Consider the following 19,312-nt stretch of genomic DNA (forward strand, 5'->3'; position numbering starts at 1 on the left):
TTATGGCCCAAGTAAAATGCTTTGCTGGCCACCCTCACCTAAAAGACAGATTCTTGTTGCTATACAAATTGCTCATTTTCGTACAACATGGAAGTTAGAGTTACTGCATTTAATCTGTGGTAAGTATCACTTGTTGATCAAGATACTATTTATCTGCATTGGGAAGATATTTGTGTCAACATACAAAAGAGGTAGTGAAAGGAGAAGCACAGTCTTCCATTAAGATACAGAACTGCAGATGAAATATCCACCTCCCCTCATGGGCTCCATCGTTAAATTGCTGCATCACCATATAAAGAGCAGTGAGCTGCTTTCTGGTTCATTTCCCCATGTTTGTAACACTTCTGAGTTCCACATGGTGTTGCTAAATTGAATTAAACTTTTGTAAAGCAAGAAGCATGACAGTAGTAAAGATATGTTATTGAATATTTTCTGATAAACATTTTATTTGGACTGACACTTGTCTGTCCTCAAAACTGCTGACTGCAGGTAAGTCAGTGATGCTGTGATACTCAAGTCTCTTACTGGGATTAATTTTTTTTTTTCCATAGGCATTTCCATTACTAGAAATTCAGTACCTCTTGCTAATTTTAAATCTAGATTTGCAGAGATCAAAATGCCTGTTAGACCAGAGTAGGGTCATCTATAATAATTAGATATGTTTGGTATCTAGACAATACAGATCTGCCTTCTTAGTCTTTTTTATTCCTTTCATCAGAAATTGACTGGGAAGGACTCAAGAATTGTTCCACAAAATGTCAGCATCTTGACAAAATCACTTAAACCACTGACATTCCACTTCTTTTTAGCTAGCCCCAGCATGACTTTGAAATCAACCTACTTGGAGATTCGCAATACACTTTGAGTGACTGTAACCTGAATGCATTCTTTGGTCCAGTTGTGCAAATTTTTGGCACCAAAAGATAAAAGTTTTGGGAAAACCAAGTTATTTTTGAGCTACTCAGTTTTGTCTGTGCTGTCTTCTATACACGGTTAACTCTTCATTCATTACCCTTCTACTTTCCCAACTACCGATTTCAGAGACATTGTCATTCTGCCTATATTGCAGAATATCATCACTAGGATGACAAAAAGGTGGCAAAAAGATTATCCCCACTAAATAATGGTCTTGGAAAAAAATAGAGTCACAAGCACCACTTGTCTGCCTCATCCTCTTTGTTGTGAATTCTTAGTTTGACTAGGATTGCCTGGAAATTGAAACCACGTGTCATTTTATTTGAAATAAATGTTTTCCAATAAACTTCAATTTGAGTTTGAACCAAGAGACCCAGTTTGTTTTAATTCAGTAATTACACAGTTGCATTACTAGATAGTGACTCATTTAACAGTATCATACACCAGTCCACTGTGGAATTGTATATGCATTGGACCTCTTTTTTTCTAAGGGCAGAAAGTGTGACTACAACAGTATTGTTCGTATTGAATGAAAGAGCATGCTAATACAGATGCTAGAGGCTCATAAGAACTGTGATCAAAAGAAATGCGATGACACTTTATCCTTTTGAAGGATGAGTAGCCAGACAAACTTCAGACATGTCTTGTGTCATGCAGTGATGCCCAAGCTAATTGTGAAGTGTTAGGGTGACCAGAAATTAGATTATGTAAGGGTGTTGCTAAATGTCTTTGAATCAGGTTTTAGAAATCAACATAATGACTATCAAGCATGATAAAGGTATAGTTGAAGTTAGACTGGATTCTCTCTCAAGATTCTTTCTAATCTTACATTTCTGCAGATGTGACCTACAGCATACTTAAACTCACCTTGCCTTGGTTATAAGAGTATTCCTTAAATTTTCTATTTCCTTTTCTATCAATTTTACCCGTTTTTTAATTTCATTTGCTTTCTGATGAGCAGCATGCACCAAATCCATACATTTACTCCTTTCATTTTGAACAACCTCATTTATTTTAGCAAGTCCTTGGAGTCTGAAGAAATTACAAACGTGAAAGAAATAATTATTAGAATTTTATGCATACACAACTTGGATAAAAATTGCATTAAACCACATTTTTTAGCTAATGTGTTATTATTATTATTCTCTTACTCTTTTTGGATTTTTCTTCCCCTCTTTTCAAAGTCTTTTATTTCAAGATCCTTTCTTTTTAATTCTTTAATAACATTTTGGAGTTGTATCTGGAATTTAAATAGAATTCAGTGAGCACTTTAGATATATCAAAGAAATGTCTTCAAAGAAATGACTCAGAACATCTTTTTTTACTAATAAACCACTGTAAAACCAGTCAAGGAAAATATGTTGAGATGAGAATATTCGAAGAACTCATTCCAATTATAATTTAATGCTTTTATTGCAACAGCATTAAGGGCCACACTTTTCCTATGTGAATTAAGCTTACAACGACTGTTAATGTAGATAATTTGATGCTGCATATTAGAAAGATTGGTCCCTTACATCTGGAGTTCTACTGTTTCCTCTCAGTTCCATCGCTGTGTAATTATTTGGCATACACATCACTTTTCAGACAAATTTTATTTTACTCTTTTCTGGCTTTTAAACAAGCACTGATGCTTGAGTAAAATGGCATTTTCATTCTGTTAGGGCTCTGGACCTTTTGATTTTAGTGGTATTCAGTCCTTAATAGCCTGTATCATTAACCATCTACAGACAGGTCTTTTCTCTCTTCCCAATTGTATCAGGAGGAGGAGGAGGCTGGCATTAGAAAAAGCTGCTGGATGCTGGGCTGCAGCTCTGGGCATGTTTGTGTGTTGATTAATTAGTATTGTTTATTTATATTTGTTATCCTTTCATGGACTTTTATTGAAGGAACAAAGCATGACATGTTTGCTTATTCTATTTTTATAGACAGTCAAAGATCCCTAAGGTGCTAGGAGTGTAGCTTATCTAACTTGTTTGAATACGGACATAAGTTGTGGAAGCATGAGTAGTTTGTTCCCTTATAGCCACAGATACTGTGCATATTTACAGCACATACATGATATTACAAAGCCAGCAAAATGCACGCAACAAACCAGCAAACACAATGACTGCTCAGTAAGAAAAGTTTTATTTGCCTCTTTTTTAAAATTAATACAATGATTTATGCCTTGAAATGTAACAGGAAAATAAAAATTACTTCCTGTCCTTGGACTGAGTAGCAATTCTCTTTATCTTCTAATGGCTGTATGTTTGTAAAATAAAACACACCTGTACTTCTGAGAATTTCAGTTGAGGCTCTCTGCTTTCCTGCCACTTTCTTTCAAAATTGTTCATTTTCCTCCATAGGCTTGAAAGAAAATATCCTTTCAAATACCTTGTTTCAATTGTGGCATGATACTTTAATATACTGTTGCCCTGCACTGTAAATTGCCAATGAAAGTGAGGTTCTTGTGTTGTGATGGAACTTCAAAGTGGGAAATGAGAGTCCATAAGGATCCCCTCACCAGTAATGTTATTTCTTCTTATACCAGCTTTTACTTTAGAAAAGTATTCCTATTATATGAGATAGATAGACAGATTTTTACCTGGACTTTCTGAACATCCCTAGATTTCTGTTCCCTCTCTTCAACTTTGAGCCGTATCAGATGTGCAAGTCTGGACAACTCTTTTCTGCTTTTTTCCAGCTCTTTGTAAAGCAAACCTTCTTCAGCAATGCATTCTTGTAACCCGCGGGCATCCATACCTGATATCGTTTCCTAAAGAAAATTAAATTCAATTCCTTATGCATTGATGCATCGTTGTTGGCAAACCCAAAATTGGAGTAGTTTGGGTTTATCTGTAAAGTGAACATGTGCATAGGCTATGTGGATTTAAAAAAAAAAAACAACCCAAACTGCTTTAAAATTACAGCTGGACCATCATGCGCAGTCCTTTTAATAACATGTCCAAATATTTTATCACCTAGAAGCACTTCTGTTCCTCCGTCTAGCATGTCTTTCGGCTATTATTCATTGGGCAGAAAGGTTTCTTGTGGCCATATAATCTTTAAAAGATTTTACTGCCAGGTTTTGACATGTCCACACTGCCCAATGGAAGACACTGACTGAGCTTTCACATTAAGAGACCGAATTTAGACATTTAAAATGGAGCAAAGTATTTAGATGCCTAGAGTTGTTTGAGAATCAATGAACTCTAAAAAGCTATCTGTTCTACCCAGTGGAGATTAACCTCTTTAGAAGGTGAATGTAGGACTTCCTAGGCTTCACTGACTACAGGACTAGATTGTTACTGACTATCATGGCACATTAGGTACATACCACATACACAAATAGTGACATGTAGATACGGAACATGTGTATTCAAACACAAGCTGAATCCCACCCGATAATGCTAACGAATTCAAAGACAGCACATGTTTTATCACTGGAAAGCTGCACCTAGAAACTCCCATAATTTTTTTCTTCAGGCAGTCCCTTTACTCTCATGATTGAAAAGCAACTGTTACAGTGAAAAAGCATGAGAAAGCAGAACTCAGCACCTGTTCTACTAAACTTCTCTTGATCACTTCAACTTCTTTCTGCAGTTCTTGTCGTCTTTCTAATAATAATCCGCTACTTTTAGCAATAGCTTCTGCCTACAGAAACAAACCAAGCACAATGAGTGATGCAAACAAAAGATGTGAAAAATATAAACTGCAGATAATGTATTTGAAGTAGTTACACAAATTAAGAACTGAATTTTCTGTCTTACAATACCGAGTCCAAGAGTTCTTCATTGAGTGAAGTTCCTCAGCAACATATCCATGTTTCTCAATTTTTAATTTTGAGAATGTAACTATAAACACTAATCTTCACAAAGCCCAGTTTAGTTACTGAATTTCTAAGGGTTATGTTTTTTGAACTAAGCTCATTAAAAAGGTAACAATCACCAAGAGAGACTATGTAAACATGTCACCTTACAAATTCAGAGAGGATTTTCAGAGTTAAATTCTCACCTTACTGAAGGAAAAACAAAATAGATCTCTGCTCTTGTGAGACCTCACTTGGAGTATTGTGTGCAGTTCTGGTGTCCTCAACATAAAAAGGACATGGAACTGTTGGAACAAGTCCAGAGGAGGGCCACGAGGATGATCAGGGGACTGGAGCACCTCCCGTATGAAGACAGGCTGAGGAAGGTGGGGCTGTTCAGCCTGGAGAAGAGAAGGCTGCGTGGAGACCTCATAGCAGCCTTCCAGTATCTGAAGGGGACCTATAGGGATGCTGGGGAGGGACTCTTCATTAGGGACTGTAGTGATAGGAAAAGGGGTAACGGGTTCAAACTTAAACAGGGGAAGTTTAGATTGGATGTAAGGAGGAAATTCTTTCCTGTTAGGATGGTGAGGCACTGGAACGGGTTGCCCAGGGAGGTTGTGAATGCTCCATCCCTGGCAGTGTTCAAGGACAGGCTGGACAAGGCCTTGGGTGATATGGTTTAGTGTGAGGTGTCCCTGCCCATGGCAGGGGGGTTGGAACTAGATGATCTTAAGGTCCTTTCCAACCCTAACGATTCTATGATACTATGATTCTACGATTCTACCACTGATTTGAAAACAATCAATATTTCACATCTGTGTAGATTTGTTCTCATATTTTTTGCTTTTCATTAAGTAGGATTTTCCTGTTTCCTCGTTAGGCTCTAGGAAGTCAAACCTAACAAAACAAACAGTTTTGTACATTTTTTTCTTGCACTTTGTAGAAAAATTTGTTTATTCGATCAGAATTGGTGAAGGAAGACACATTAAAAACTACCTTCTGACTAAAATATCTATGAATAATCCCATTACAAATACTTGCACGATGTAACTTGTAAGGCAAAAGTTGCATTGGCCCCCCCAGTCGTTAACTTCCAAATTCAATGTTCTTTACAGTTATAAGTAAGAGATATAGCAGATTAACTATGCAGGCATATGTTGCCTGTCTGTAATTAAAAACCTGCAATTCACATAAGTGGGAATAAATGACACTCAACAACACATCTGGAAGCTATTCAAAGATAATATATGCAATGTTGTATCTCTCAGATCTTAACCCGACGTTAGAGTATAAAACACTACACCTCAATATAGATAATGAGATGTTTTGCAGTTGCAGTTTTCCCTTCTGTGATAATATTATAAAATTAGATGCTCTCTTGCATTAAGGGAAAGCGAAACAAGAGGCACAGTAAAGATCAATCTGTGGAGTTATTTTAGTTTCAGCTGCCAAGTCTGAGATTTGATTTGACTTAGGTTTGCTAAAATGTCAGTAAAACTTACTCTAAGCAAGTTACTTTCACTCTTGTCAAGACAGCAAACATGGCTTTTCTGTGGAATATATATATTAATTACAGCTGCTGTGTAAAAAGGCTGTAGTATCTCTAAGTAGGCATTTCTACATTTTCAAGATGGGATTCTAAAGATACCATCAAGTTCTTAATTCTAAAAGTAGAAAGCTCGTGTAAACATCTTTAATCCATTAAGGGCTTTTGTTCACATAAGACATGACTAAACTTAGGCATTTTTGGCTGTCTCTGTGCTGGCCTGACCAAAGAGAAGGCATGCATGGAGGCGAACAGCAGTTCTGCCCTGGGCTGGCAACAGTCAGAGCAGCCAGTTCTCTTTCACACAGAATGTTGGCATTTAGCAATAGCTGACCTTTCACAACTTTTATTAAGAAGAAAAACAAATTTGAAGAAAGTGTTCCTGTAATTTCCTTATTCAACAAACCAGTCATTCTGCACTTAGCACGTGATTTAAAGTAAGAGAAATTTGGGGAAGCACACTGACGTACTGCTGCTTCTGCAATCACGTTTTTATACTAGCAATCGTTCTTGTGAAACTTGGAATCCTAACGAATAAATACAAAATGTAAGTGGTTAAAGGAACTTGAACTACTTAAAAGTCTTCCAAATTTGAACAGTCTCAAGATGGCAAAACAAAGCAGAATCAAACTTGCCTCTCTAGTCTTTCATACTCAGTACTTCATTTGAACTGACTATGCAGAGCAGTGGTGATTTCACATTTGCTATTCTAAAAGAGCCGTGAAAGGAATCAGAGGAAACACGGAGCATGGGCTAAAACAACTATATTGCCATGGCCTGTTTGTGTTAGGGTAGCATCCTGCAAATTCTGGAGTAAAATTCTGCTTAGAATTCCACTTTTTCCTGTACTGGCATTCCCTTTCTACCACTCTTCATGATACTACCTGCAAGACACATACAAGCCTGTAGGATAACCTAGCATTAGTACTGAGGGAATCCTTTGCAATGAAACTTAACCTTTGAGTGTCTTGTTACAGGTCTCATCATTTCACAGTGTAAAAGGGTTGAGTTAGGTCTGGATCTCACCCAGGACTGTGAATTCTAACTACAACTATCAGTGAATTATGGCATTTGATTTTAGCATTACATGTCTTTGAACAATCTGGTTCTCCCTCCAGGAATATTTCCTCAATAGGAATAAATAACATTGCCTGGATTTTCTTAGCTCATGCTGAACAGAAACTCAGTATGAGCTTTAAGATTGAAGTCTGGAATGACTCAGCCCTTTAATCGGTATTTGAGGAAATTCTATCTAAAAGTTTTTGTATAGTTACAGAGCTTCCCTCCCTCCTCCTAAGTGGGCGTGTATTACTTGGTAATTAATACATGGAAATTCAGGAGGAATTTCAGAGGAGATAAAAAAAATAATATTTAAAAACACTATCACTGAGTAATGATTAGAGTTTTTTAAACAGCAAAGCTAAGTGTGGGTGAGTTTTGATATCATATAGCTATTGCTAAAAACTTCACACTGATGTAAATAAGACTTTTTTTTTCTGCCCTCAATTGCTGAGGAGGACCAAGAAAAATTCCAAGGATGCTTTGTCAAGGTAGGAAACACCAAGTCTGGTGAAAAATTATTCACTTGACTAAGCAAGATTAATTTTATACGACTGACTTACAATTTAGACTAAACAAGGGGCTAGTTTAGATGAAAAGCTTAAGAAAGGTAATGGAAGAACCAGTAACAAGAGGAAGAGAATACCAAAAGGATAGAAAAAAAATTTAAGAAAGACTTTTACAGACAAAAGAAAGGAAATGTTTTGAACAGACAGGTAGAATGAGACTGCCCTTTCAAATCAGCATAATAGAAGACAAAAATAAAACTGAAAAGAGTAAATCAGTATGGAAAGAGGAATGGGTGAAATAGTAATGCAGGGAGAAGCTGGAGATGAAATTTGAATGGAAACAAGGAGAACATGGGGATTTATTTCATGTTTTTTAATAGCAAATTTATATAGTGTTAGTCTCCTGTTTCCTAGACTAATGTTAAATACATTATAAATCATTTGCAGTAATGTACATATGGCCTTTGAATTTTAAAAAGATAAAAACATTTAAAACATTTGGAACAAGTCCAGAGGAGGCCAAGAGGATGATGAGGGGGCTGGAGCACCTCCCGTATGAAGACAGGCTGAGAAAGTTGGGGCTGTTCAGCCTGGAGAAGAAAAGGCTGCGTGGAGACCTCCTAGCATCCTTCCAGTATCTGAAGGGGGGCTATAGGGATGCTGGGGAGGGACTCTTCATTAGGGACTGTAGTGATAGTACAAGGGGTAACAGGTTCAAACTCCAGCAGGGGAAGTTCAGGTTAGGTATAAGGAAGTTCTTTCCTGTGAGGGTGGTGAGGCACTGGAATGGGTTGCCCAGGAAAGCTGTGAATGCTCCGTCCCTGGCAGTGTTCAAGGCCAGGCTGGACAGAGCCTTGGGTGACATGGTTTAGTGTGAGATGTCCCTGCCCCATGGCAGGGGGGTTGGAACTAGATGATCTTAAGGCCCTTTCCAACCCTAACTCTTCTATGATTCTATGATTCTATGATTCATCTTTTCATTATCTGGAAATCAGGGAGTACTTGGCTCTTTTACTCTGATACAAATTTCTTCGATGTCATTGGGCAAGTCACTATATTACTTTGATCATTAATGACCACAGTTCCACCATGCTTTAAAGGCAGACATGACACCACAGTGCCCATATTATCTCCCAGTTCTTCTTCAAAGGATGCTCCCACCCAAATTCCACTTCTTAAGAATAATCCATATGTATCTTCATGCACTATTTTTATCACAGCCAAAGAACCTAGGCATTTCTTTCTTAGTTGTAGCTACACTCTTGACACTTTTATGTGTGTAAGACTCCAGTCTTCTCCTCTTCCCCCTTTTGGGACCAGTCAAAAGATTTAATTGGCAGATTTCTTAAAAGAAAATTTAGAATTCTTACGGTCAATGCATTCATACAGACCTCTAATTTGAGTCTTTTATGCTGTAACTTATCTTGTTCCAAGGCACCAAAAATCGTATTCAATTGTAACTCCATCTTTTTTAAGGTTTTCAGCTCTCTGTCCTTCTGTGCTTGCTTGTGAATGAGAATATCAGCTTGCTCTTTTTTCTCCAAGTCACGCTTATTCAAAGTCTTTTCCAGAGCTTCTCTGTATAGATAGACACAGAATTTTGGAAACAGGTAACTTGAGCAAGACACGAATGGAAACAGACATGATCATTTTAAGGGGTTTTGAGAACTGCATCCTTATGGCTGAATAGCAAGATAAACTCATAAACTACTGGCACAAATTGCCTAAAAAGATGGCATTTTTATAACTTTAACCAATGATAATGTTCCTAATGATGTCAGTGAGGTCTCACAGTCTGTTCTAAATATGCGACAAATTCCAGAGAAACTTTTACTTATAAGAAGAAAACACAATTTTTTAGTATGAGGAAATATTTACATGCATGCTTCACTTAAACATTTCAATTTAAAGCGTCACTATCCTTTAATACAAAACTTTAAATTCAAAAGCATTGTTGCTGAGCATATGGCCATGATTATAACTATACATCTTCCTCTTCAAAGAAGGGATCTTTTGAAGCCTTCAATCAACTCAACAGTTTATTTTACTTTAACAAGTTATATAAGCTCACAAATCAAGGCAATATTAAAGAGATGAGTAACTGGTCCCCACTGAAACTCAGGAGTGGCTGCAGAAATCTATGATCCTCATTTGAAAAATGAAAATACTGACATATTCTTTTTCTTGTTCAATTTACTTTCTGTGGGTTACACAGAAAAAAAAATATCTTTTCACTGGAAAGAGAAACCCTCTTAAAAATGTCCCTTTCAGAGCAAAATCCAGTTGCCTCTCCCTGCATTTTATCAAGTGGTTATGTTTTCTGATGTTCTTCAAGCCAGATCCTAGATTGCAGTAGTTTATATAAACATTTCTGAAGTCAAAACCAAGCCTGATAATTTCAATTCCACACTGCTTGCAGCACAAGACTTGAAAACATAAGCAAGACAGCAGAAAAAAGAGAGATCTTTGAGAACACGGAATTGTTCACACATGCTACATGGCTTGTGTCTAACCTCTCTGCTATGATCACCAATCCTTTCTCTCTGTTAATTTCTAGTAATTTTGCCAAAGTATTGCATTCTTGTTCTTTGCTTTCTAGCAAAATATTTTTCTCATCCAATTCCTTCATTATATCTTCTCTTTCTTGCAAAATCTCTTCAGTCTTCTTTTCAATGGCTTTCAGGGTACCATTTACCTCTCCTATTTGGTCATCAAGGGCTTTTTTCTTCTTCTCTTCATTGCTGTGGATATATTTCAACAAAACAGTAGGGGTTAACATTTCCACATGCATATTTAAATGTCAATGTTTCACTTCATATACTGTGGTTTTCAGTGCAGCACATGGATTTTAAGTGAATTATAGATGCTTTTTAAAATGTTGATCCTAATTTTAATCAACAGCTGTACTCAGTCATCTCAGTAACAAACGGATGAAAAGAAGCCACACATGTATTTATCTATATATAATTATTTATAGAAGCATACTTTTTTCTCCAATTTATTTTCTCAGCTTCTTTTCCAAGTTTTACTGGAACACCAAGGATCCTTACTAGCTCATCCTAGTAACAAAACAGAAAAGTTACATTAATAGCCTTAAAATCTGATGGCATTTCATAGAAGTAATATTCACCTACAAATGCTGTGAAAATGAACAGGAAATATATTTTGAGTTACTTGAGTTTGTCCCAGGGAAATATAGCTGCTACTTCTGAAATTAAACATTAATAGTTATGATTTCATTATGTCTGCAAGATAAAAATTATGCTTGAATATTATTAATACATCTGATCATGTTACCTGTACCATGTAAAGTGGCAAAGACAGAGGTATATTTTTTAGTTGTTGGCATAAATCTGTATTAACTTGGATCTGGGCATATGTTAGAGCAGCCTACAGTAACACAACATAGCAAACATGCCATTTTTTAATCAAAACCATGACTATTATTTCCTAAAGGAATAATAATGGATATGGGACAGCAGCATGTTTCACGCTTATTGAAAAATGATGTAATGTATTATGTAATGCCATCTAATGAATTTGGAATGACTAAACAACATCCAGAAGATTCACTGTTTCCTTGGACAAAGCATGTGCCCATAAACGCATACATACACACAGACACACAATTAATTTTGTGTTACTTTTAAATTAGCCTGCTTCTCTAGAAGCTTTTCCATTTCTTTCTTATCTATCAACACCAGCTTTTTCTTGGATGAAACATCTTCCTTTATTGCATTAATTTCTGCTTTCCTTTGGTTTACTTCTTTGCAGAGCTCATCACAATTTTCTTTCAACTGTTCAGTTTTCTTATCTGTTCCCTTTAAAAATGAAGTAAAAGACAAGATTAACATTATTTTCACCATTAAATTTTACAAGCTTGTGGTGTTACAGGTTCATTAACATTGAATGGCGATAAGAGTTTTTACAAGGTATGAAATATAATCTTTTAACAAGATGTGTGCTTCTTCTATCAATAACCAGCAGAATTTTATCTCCAACAAACCCGTATTTATTCATCAGAATTTGTGACAGCAAATGCATTTTCCATACTGCAATCCCAGAACCATAAACTGGTACCTACCTTTACATGCAGTATCCATTTGGTGAATATAGTAAAAAATGTTCTTGAGTAAACTTAAGGAGATCCAGATCTTTTCTGAATCAGTTATTCATCACTTGCCCTAGAGTTATCAAACCTGAATGATGTGATATAGGCTCTCCTATAATGTCTACCTCATGTTTTCTCTATGTATTCCAGATTTTAAATTAACTCTGGAGCTACTCACTGTGCAGACATTTTCATTCATATTTTCATATAGTTGCTGACAGAACATAAACCATGGCTTTGCTCATGTTTTGTACTTACCCTGTCTTTTGGAATTCTTGCATATTCGCTTTCCAAAAGACTCTTTTCTTCTTGCAAACTACAGGAAAATCAAAACAAAACTAAATATATTAGTAATATAATAAATATTACTATAGTATAGTACATGGTAAAAAAGTATGGAAGCCTGTCTCATGTTAGACCAAAATGTATGGTGAATTACCGTCAGGGACAACTGAAAAGTTTCCATGTTAAAGGAAGGTTGCTGACTGGTAACTGGAAGTCCTGAAAGACAGGTTGCTCATATACAGGCTTTTTCTACAGTGCACACATCTAAAATTTGAACCTGATTATTCTTAGTCTCACCACCTCCTGCAGGGGTGCATTTATGCCTCATTCACCCTTGTCTTTACACTATAGTGCTACACTCACAGTTTTTCCCAACCTCAGAAAACAAAATGTAAACGTGGAAGTTTGGTCGATGAGAAAATGAACATGAGCTGGCTTCAGTGTGCGCTTGCAGCCCAGAAAGCCAACCGTATCCTGGGCTGCATCAAAAGGAGCGTGACCAGCAGGTTGAAGGAGCTGATCCTGCCCCTCTACTCTGCTCTTGTGAGACCTCACTTGGAGTATTGTGTGCAGTTCTGGTGTCCTCAGCATAAGAAGGACATGGAACTGTTGGAACAAGTCCAGAGGAGGGCCACGAGGATGATCAGGGGACTGGAGCACCTCCTGTATGAAGACAGGCTGAGAAAGTTGGGGCTGTTCAGCCTGGAGAAGAGAAGGCTGCGTGGAGACCTCATAGCAGCCTTCCAGTATCTGAAGGGGGCCTATAGGGATGCTGGGGAGGGACTCTTCATTAGGGACTGTAGTGATAGGACAAGGGGTAACGGGTTAAAACTTGAACAGGGGAAGTTTAGGTTGGATATAGGGAAGATATTCTTTTCTGTGAGGGTGGTGAGGCACTGGAATGGGTTGCCCAGGGAGGTTATGAATGCTCCATCCCCGGCAGTGTTCAAGGCCAGGCTGGACAAAGCCTTGGGTGGCACGGTTTAGTGTGAGGTGTCCCTGCCCATGGCAGGGGGGTTGGAACTAGACGATCCTAAGGTCCTTTCCAACCCTAACTATTCTATGATTCTGTGATTCTAAGTGAGTCAAAAGAAAAGAGGAGGTGGGTTATAAATACCAACAAAACCAGCACACACCAAAGAAAGTGAAGTTGCTAGTGAGAAACTTCCTTCTTCCTTTGAGTGATTGCTCATGCACACCTTCACACTATGAACAACTGTAACTGAAGCTCCTCAAACCTCAACAGGGTCCTGTGAAAAAACATCCTGAAGAGACAGGAGTTGTAGACTAGCTCAGTGGGGTACAGTAGAAAACTAAACTGAATAGCCATGGTGATCTTAACGCATACTCAAAACTATGTTGCAAATTAAATTCAGGGAACAACAGAGACTTATGCCGAAGGAGGGAAGGAGGAAAGGAAAAGACAGGAAGGGTCTTAGATATTGTGGGTGTGTTTTTAGTGATGCTGCTCTGAGAAAGATGAAGCAGTGACTACAAAAGTGGAGCTGAACCAGCAAGCTTGTTGGACATACAATAGGAGCTTCTTGGTGGCATTAGCCCTAGTGAAGAAACACACTGATAGATCCCCAGTGCATGTACAGAACAATTCTGCACCTCCAGGAGATAAATGGGCTACAGCAATCTGCATGCCATCGCAACAAAACTGAGCTTAATTAGGTCATTGTGCTATTGAGTTGGAACAAGGAGGAAGGTTCTCGCAATGTAATTAGAACCTCTGCTGATATTTCTGAGTCTCAGGCTATAAAGATTGCAGCTGGGGAATAGGTGGAACCACCAAATCCTCTGTCCAGACATGGCAAGGAATCAACTTTGGCACTTAGATTTGTGTTTGAAATTACAGCTGGTGTATGTGCTGGTCAGGCCTCCTGGAGATGTGGGAGAGTCTGTTAGAATAAATAACTAATTAAGGGGAGTATTAAGAGAAGGGACCAGATTTTCATGGAATAGCTGCGTCACTTGGGGCTACAAACAATGCAAGGAGTCCTAGGCAGCCCCACAAGTCAACATATGTATGCAAAGCAACTACTACAGTTGCTTCTGAATGTGGCTGACACTGAAGAGAGGCAGCTGATTGGTATTTCTTTTTTTCTCTGAAACCTTTCAGCATCAGCCTAAGACTTTGCATGGTGGTGGTTCAGGTACCACAAGGTGGCCATGGGAGAGAGATAAGTCAGCCTCATGGAGGATCATCACTAGGATCTTGTGCTCGGTTCTTTATCAGTGTTGACACAAGGTGCAAACCCACTACCCCCTAAAATTTCTCTTTTATTTTGGTCCTCTAACAAAAGAAGCAAAGCTCATACCTGGAAGCCTCAGGCAACATCTTTCCAATCAAGGAAAGACAACAGTCAAAAAGAGAATTGGGTCGGTGGTGTTGTAATAAAAAAAATAATAAATAAAAAGATAATGAAGAACAAGCTCTGGCTGAGATGAAGAGCAAAGAGAAAATAAAGGCATAGAGTAGATGTTGTTGATTTATTGCACATACACATATTTGTATGTGCAGAGTACAAATACGCCTCTTACAATGACTGCTAAGTCTAAAACTAATTTGAATGTGAGTGTTTGAACACTGATGGAGTGAATGAGTTTGCAAAAAAAATCTTTCAAAGAAAACAGTTGAATTTAGATCAGTCTTCCCCCCAAAATGATAAAATTATTTACAAAAGAAAAAATTCTATGGCAAAATTTATTATAACTTAAGAAATTGCACAGAAAAGTGAAGAAAGACACAGGTATTTTCGGAGGTACACAATGCAAGTGCATGAAAGACACGGGTATTTTCGGAGGTACACAATGCAAGTGCATGTGAATTAAGGAAACACTATAAGGCGATTTCTTCTTTGCTGCAGTGTGGCTCAGGAACTACTAGTTTCATGTTCCACTGTTTAAAGTCAATAAGAGGGATCAAACTGCATTTAAGACTGAGCTACTTCAATTCTGTGATGGCAGCTTTGGTCTGCTCCCGTGTACCACACCCATAAGCTGTAACTGAGTATGTTGTATTGGAATGCCATGTGGGTCAAACACAATGCTTGCACTTACCAACAGGTTGTCTAAATGTATAAATATATTAATAAGGATAATTCATATTCCCAACACATTCTGGCGGGACTCCTAGTTGAAGTCCTTGGGAATGGCATAATCACACTAATTATAAAGAATTTCCACTTTGCACAAATACCCATAACTGACTGCCACAAAAAATTATTAAGTAAGTCTTGTGCAAACTGATTAAAGAGATACTGCCTTGCCTGTCAGCAGTCCATGCTGTGCCATCTTTAATATCATGCCAGATGATCAAAAGAGAATCCCGAAAACCAGAAGGGAGAGCAAAGTTGACATGTTTTTTTTTTTGTCAAATTCCTCACTCATGAGGACAGATTCTTGCGGAGCCATTCCAGTTTCTCAACAAAGGCTTTTCCATGCAGCAAAAGTAAAATGATTTGAACACCTCATTTTCTGTGATATAAACAAAGGCAACACTGACAACAAGCACCAAGTAACCAAGTTGCCTTAGGCAGACCAACTACTTCCACGCAAAAAGCAGTGAAAAGTTGAAAAGAAAATGGTGGTAAAAGAAAGAAGTTAAATCTCTCCCTTTTGAGCAATGAGTTTGGTCCAGCTGCCCACATTCAACAATTAGATAGGTGCCCTTGTGCTGTTATCCCCAGGCTTCCTTATTGTCAGGGATGAAAGCAAGAACCTCCAAAGGGCAGGTCATCTGACATCCCACTTGCCTATTTTAGGATGAGATAAATGAAAGGCTGAAGATAACGTATTTCTCTCTGTTGACTCTAAAGGGAGACCAGGATGATTAACTCAGATTAAGAAATCAAATATGATTCTTCACAGATTTAAATTCAATTTCTGTTTTAATAGCTGTATAAACACAGAAGCTTAATGTAAGCAGAGAAAATCTGGTCTTTTCATTTAGCATCTGAATCTTGAAATCTGTGATATATGAACATCAGCCTCCTGACTGCCTATAAAATAGACATTGATCACAAGAACAAACCAAATAGCTGCAAGCGGCATTAGGCATTTATAATTCCCATTGGTTTATAGCCCTTCGTTGATAAGTGTATATTTCAACACCATGTGGGTTTTAATATTATTATTATTATACCTGTATCAACATACATAGTGAAAAAAAGATGAAATCCTTAAGTTTAAGCATTAATGTTCACAAATGTTTCTCACGTTGCTTTACTTTTTTTCGTGAAGCTTAATAGCAGTCCTGTACCTGTAAAGCTATCATGGATGCAGATATAATGAGTTAAAAAAAAACACTCAGAAAATTGGACCATTAATAAAAATACATTCCAGCCTTTTCCCTGAGAGATGTCTACAGCTGCAAACTGACACAGAAATAAAAAAAGTCAGAGAGATTAAGAAATGTAGCGGTAGTTGTCAGCAGAGGTTCATTTCAGTTCCTTAGCTCACAAATAGCCAGGACCTTGTTATCATTACAAACCCCATAATGCAAGAAAGCAGACTCCTTCAGATACTCTGACACATAACTGGGATTGCTGAGGAGCCCATAGAAGGTGCTCAGCACCTCACAACTAAAATGCTAGTGACCACAAGTAGAAGATGTGACAGCCAATAAGCTGCCAGCATGAGATTTCTGCAAAGCTTTCAGCTGTAATTAGTTTGCATGTACTGGAAAATGCAGTCATAAGACTAGTTTATAACAGCTTCAACTCAACTCTATTCATTTTATATATGACTTGTAATTCTTCACTAGAAAAACTATGGACAAGACCCTAACATTTCACTTTTTATTATTGGGTGACTAACCCTGAAATAATTACAAGCATTGAAATAATTTTCCATATTTGCAATGTTTCTACAAGGACAAACTCAGTTTTGCAATCGTGACTTGCATGCAACAGCACATGCTACTGCAGCAAATAGCTGTTTTGCTACCTGCACAAATGACTGTGAGGGCTGTAGACTGGACTCAGACTTTAAAGTAAAATTCTTTCCAAGGATTAGGCACCTTTAATCTCACAAACTCTTGTTACAGATCATTTCATTACAAATTAATTGCTTACTTTTAGGTATATGGTTTAGATGATAAATTTAGATGATATATTTATTATTTCTCAATAATAAATTGTTGTTACTACTGCCTTATAAAAAACCCCAGCTCTTTATTTGGTCTCACAAACCAGGACTCTAAGCCTAACATGGGCAATAAAATGAAAAGTTTCCTCAAGCTAGAACAAATCCTTGTGATCACACTGAACTTTTCCTAGCACTAATCTGATTTTTTGGTTTATATTCCTCTTTATGAAGGCTTGTTCAGTCCCAGTTATATGGAGAAACTTCATGGCTCTGAATGCAGCTGTACCAGAACTGAACTGGGATCACTGTTTTTCTTTTTACTTTATTACACTTGCCTCACAGTTTTGGAGAGGAAGAATACTCCTGGATTCAGCCCTGACTTTGGGGTAGGAGCCTAGATTTTATAACCTCAGTAAAATCCTTCCAACTGCTGTTCCCCTTCCATGCTGAACACTCACGCACACACTAGCAGAGCAGAAACATGAACTGGAAGAGGAGGCACACCACAGGCATGCAGACACCCCCGGCGTGACTTCCCTGACAGCTGAAGGGCATCAGAGCTGGTTCTGAATACCTTGTGCACCTATTCAAGCTATGAAAAAAGTCACAGAATACCTGAAAATCTGCTGATACTACAGTGCTTAAATAAAGAGTTAAACCAGAAGATGAAATATCACATTCACCTGTTGAAGTTATCTGATCTGGAAAAATTTGTTTACAGAGGCAAGAAAACAGGAAATGAAATACAGAAAAGAGACTATAGAATACTAAAGAACCTCAAGACAAAAAATAACTTTGCTAATGTCATGGTATATCTGTATGACTCTTCAAGAAAAAAGTTTATTGTTGTCAGATTTGAATCTGAGTGCCAAAAGGTTACTAAGCAAAAGCAGGAAGTAAAGGCAGCAGAGACTAGAAAGATGCTTCAGAGAGAGAAAGGCTTACAGAAACGGAAGCAGAAGATTTGCCGAAGCTTGCTTTCTCTCCCAGCTCAGCAGTATTTCTGTGTAGACAAAATCCAAGACTTCTAAGAAACGGATAAAGCAATAAATGACACAGAAATTCCCTTCAAAAGCTTTTCCCTTCCATAATCCCCACCTACCATACATGAAAAGGTAAATAAGCAATGTTTGTTTTGAGACTAAACAGCCATTAGTCATAATTCCCAAAGAGAAGTTTACTTGTAAGTGCCAGGCACAGCTGGGGCCATATTAACACAGTTGGACAACAACGGTAACTGTGCTCCAGAGAGATTAAGGGCCAAAAAAGGTTGGAGCATGAGTTCCTAACCTTTTGAGAAATGAAGGAAACCAAGCAGTTACATAACAGCAAATTTACTTATAATATCTCTGATTTAGCTTCCCCTCTGTCTGTGACACCACCCATGCTCACAGATGTTTTAGAGGCCATTGTTGTATTATTTGCATAAAACTATCTGGCATATAGATCTTCATTTTACATCAGTGTTACTATTAGATGAACAGTACTTCACAAGTCCATTCTGGACGTTCATTTTGACTGTCCTTCACAGGCACCAAAACCATCCCCTCTTTATAAACATGTATTCACATCCATTATCTGTTTTCTTCATATCTCATTTCTAGTTCCCCACTACATTCACTCATCTGTTCTCCACAGTCCTGTTCATTCCACACTACTTCACCATTAAACCCTCTCATTTCTGGAAAGCACTATCTTCTCTCACACTAAACAAATTGTCCACACATAACCAAGGCACATCCTCCTCACTGCACACCCACAATATGCATAAACCCTAGTGGGGCCACCTGGGATGAAACAGATTCCAAGCAAGGAGCAATTAAATAATCTGTAGTTCTTCAGTTTAGAAAGTTGACAAATTAAGGGGAGGGGAGTACAAAAGATATCAATCAAACTATCCTGCAGCAGTGACAGTGAAAACCATTGTCTCATCCAGCACAAGAATTATAGGGTATGAAATGAAGCGATTGATAGGAGCTGATAGGAGTCAGGTTCAAAAA

At 37.7% G+C, this 19,312-nt stretch overlaps 1 protein-coding gene across 5 annotated transcripts in view; it reads right to left on the reverse strand.

Annotated features, from left to right (window-relative positions):
• Positions 1-19,312, reverse strand: part of CCDC146 (coiled-coil domain containing 146) — a 72,125-nt gene that overhangs the window by 12,141 nt on the left and 40,672 nt on the right. For 4 of the 5 annotated variants that reach the window (XM_061467350.1, XM_061467348.1, XM_061467353.1 and 1 more), the window contains 9 exons: positions 12,192-12,249; positions 11,467-11,643; positions 10,808-10,881; positions 10,336-10,563; positions 9,214-9,400; positions 4,456-4,551; positions 3,503-3,673; positions 2,067-2,155; positions 1,783-1,947 (listed from right to left, as the gene is read on the reverse strand). In XM_061467350.1, coding sequence (XP_061323334.1) covers positions 1,783-1,947; positions 2,067-2,155; positions 3,503-3,673; positions 4,456-4,551; positions 9,214-9,400; positions 10,336-10,563; positions 10,808-10,881; positions 11,467-11,643; positions 12,192-12,249 — 1,245 coding nt within the window. The remainder of the gene's footprint in view (positions 1-1,782; positions 1,948-2,066; positions 2,156-3,502; positions 3,674-4,455; positions 4,552-9,213; positions 9,401-10,335; positions 10,564-10,807; positions 10,882-11,466; positions 11,644-12,191; positions 12,250-19,312) is intronic. The other variant, XM_061467351.1, reaches the window with a different exon arrangement.

The sequence above is a fragment of the Pezoporus flaviventris genome, unplaced genomic scaffold, assembly GCF_033815535.1.
Source record: "Pezoporus flaviventris isolate CSIRO_AGI_PZ_B2104156 unplaced genomic scaffold, CSIRO_AGI_Pfla_v1 ptg000045l, whole genome shotgun sequence".
In the NCBI taxonomy this organism is placed as follows: domain Eukaryota; kingdom Metazoa; phylum Chordata; class Aves; order Psittaciformes; family Psittacidae; genus Pezoporus; species Pezoporus flaviventris.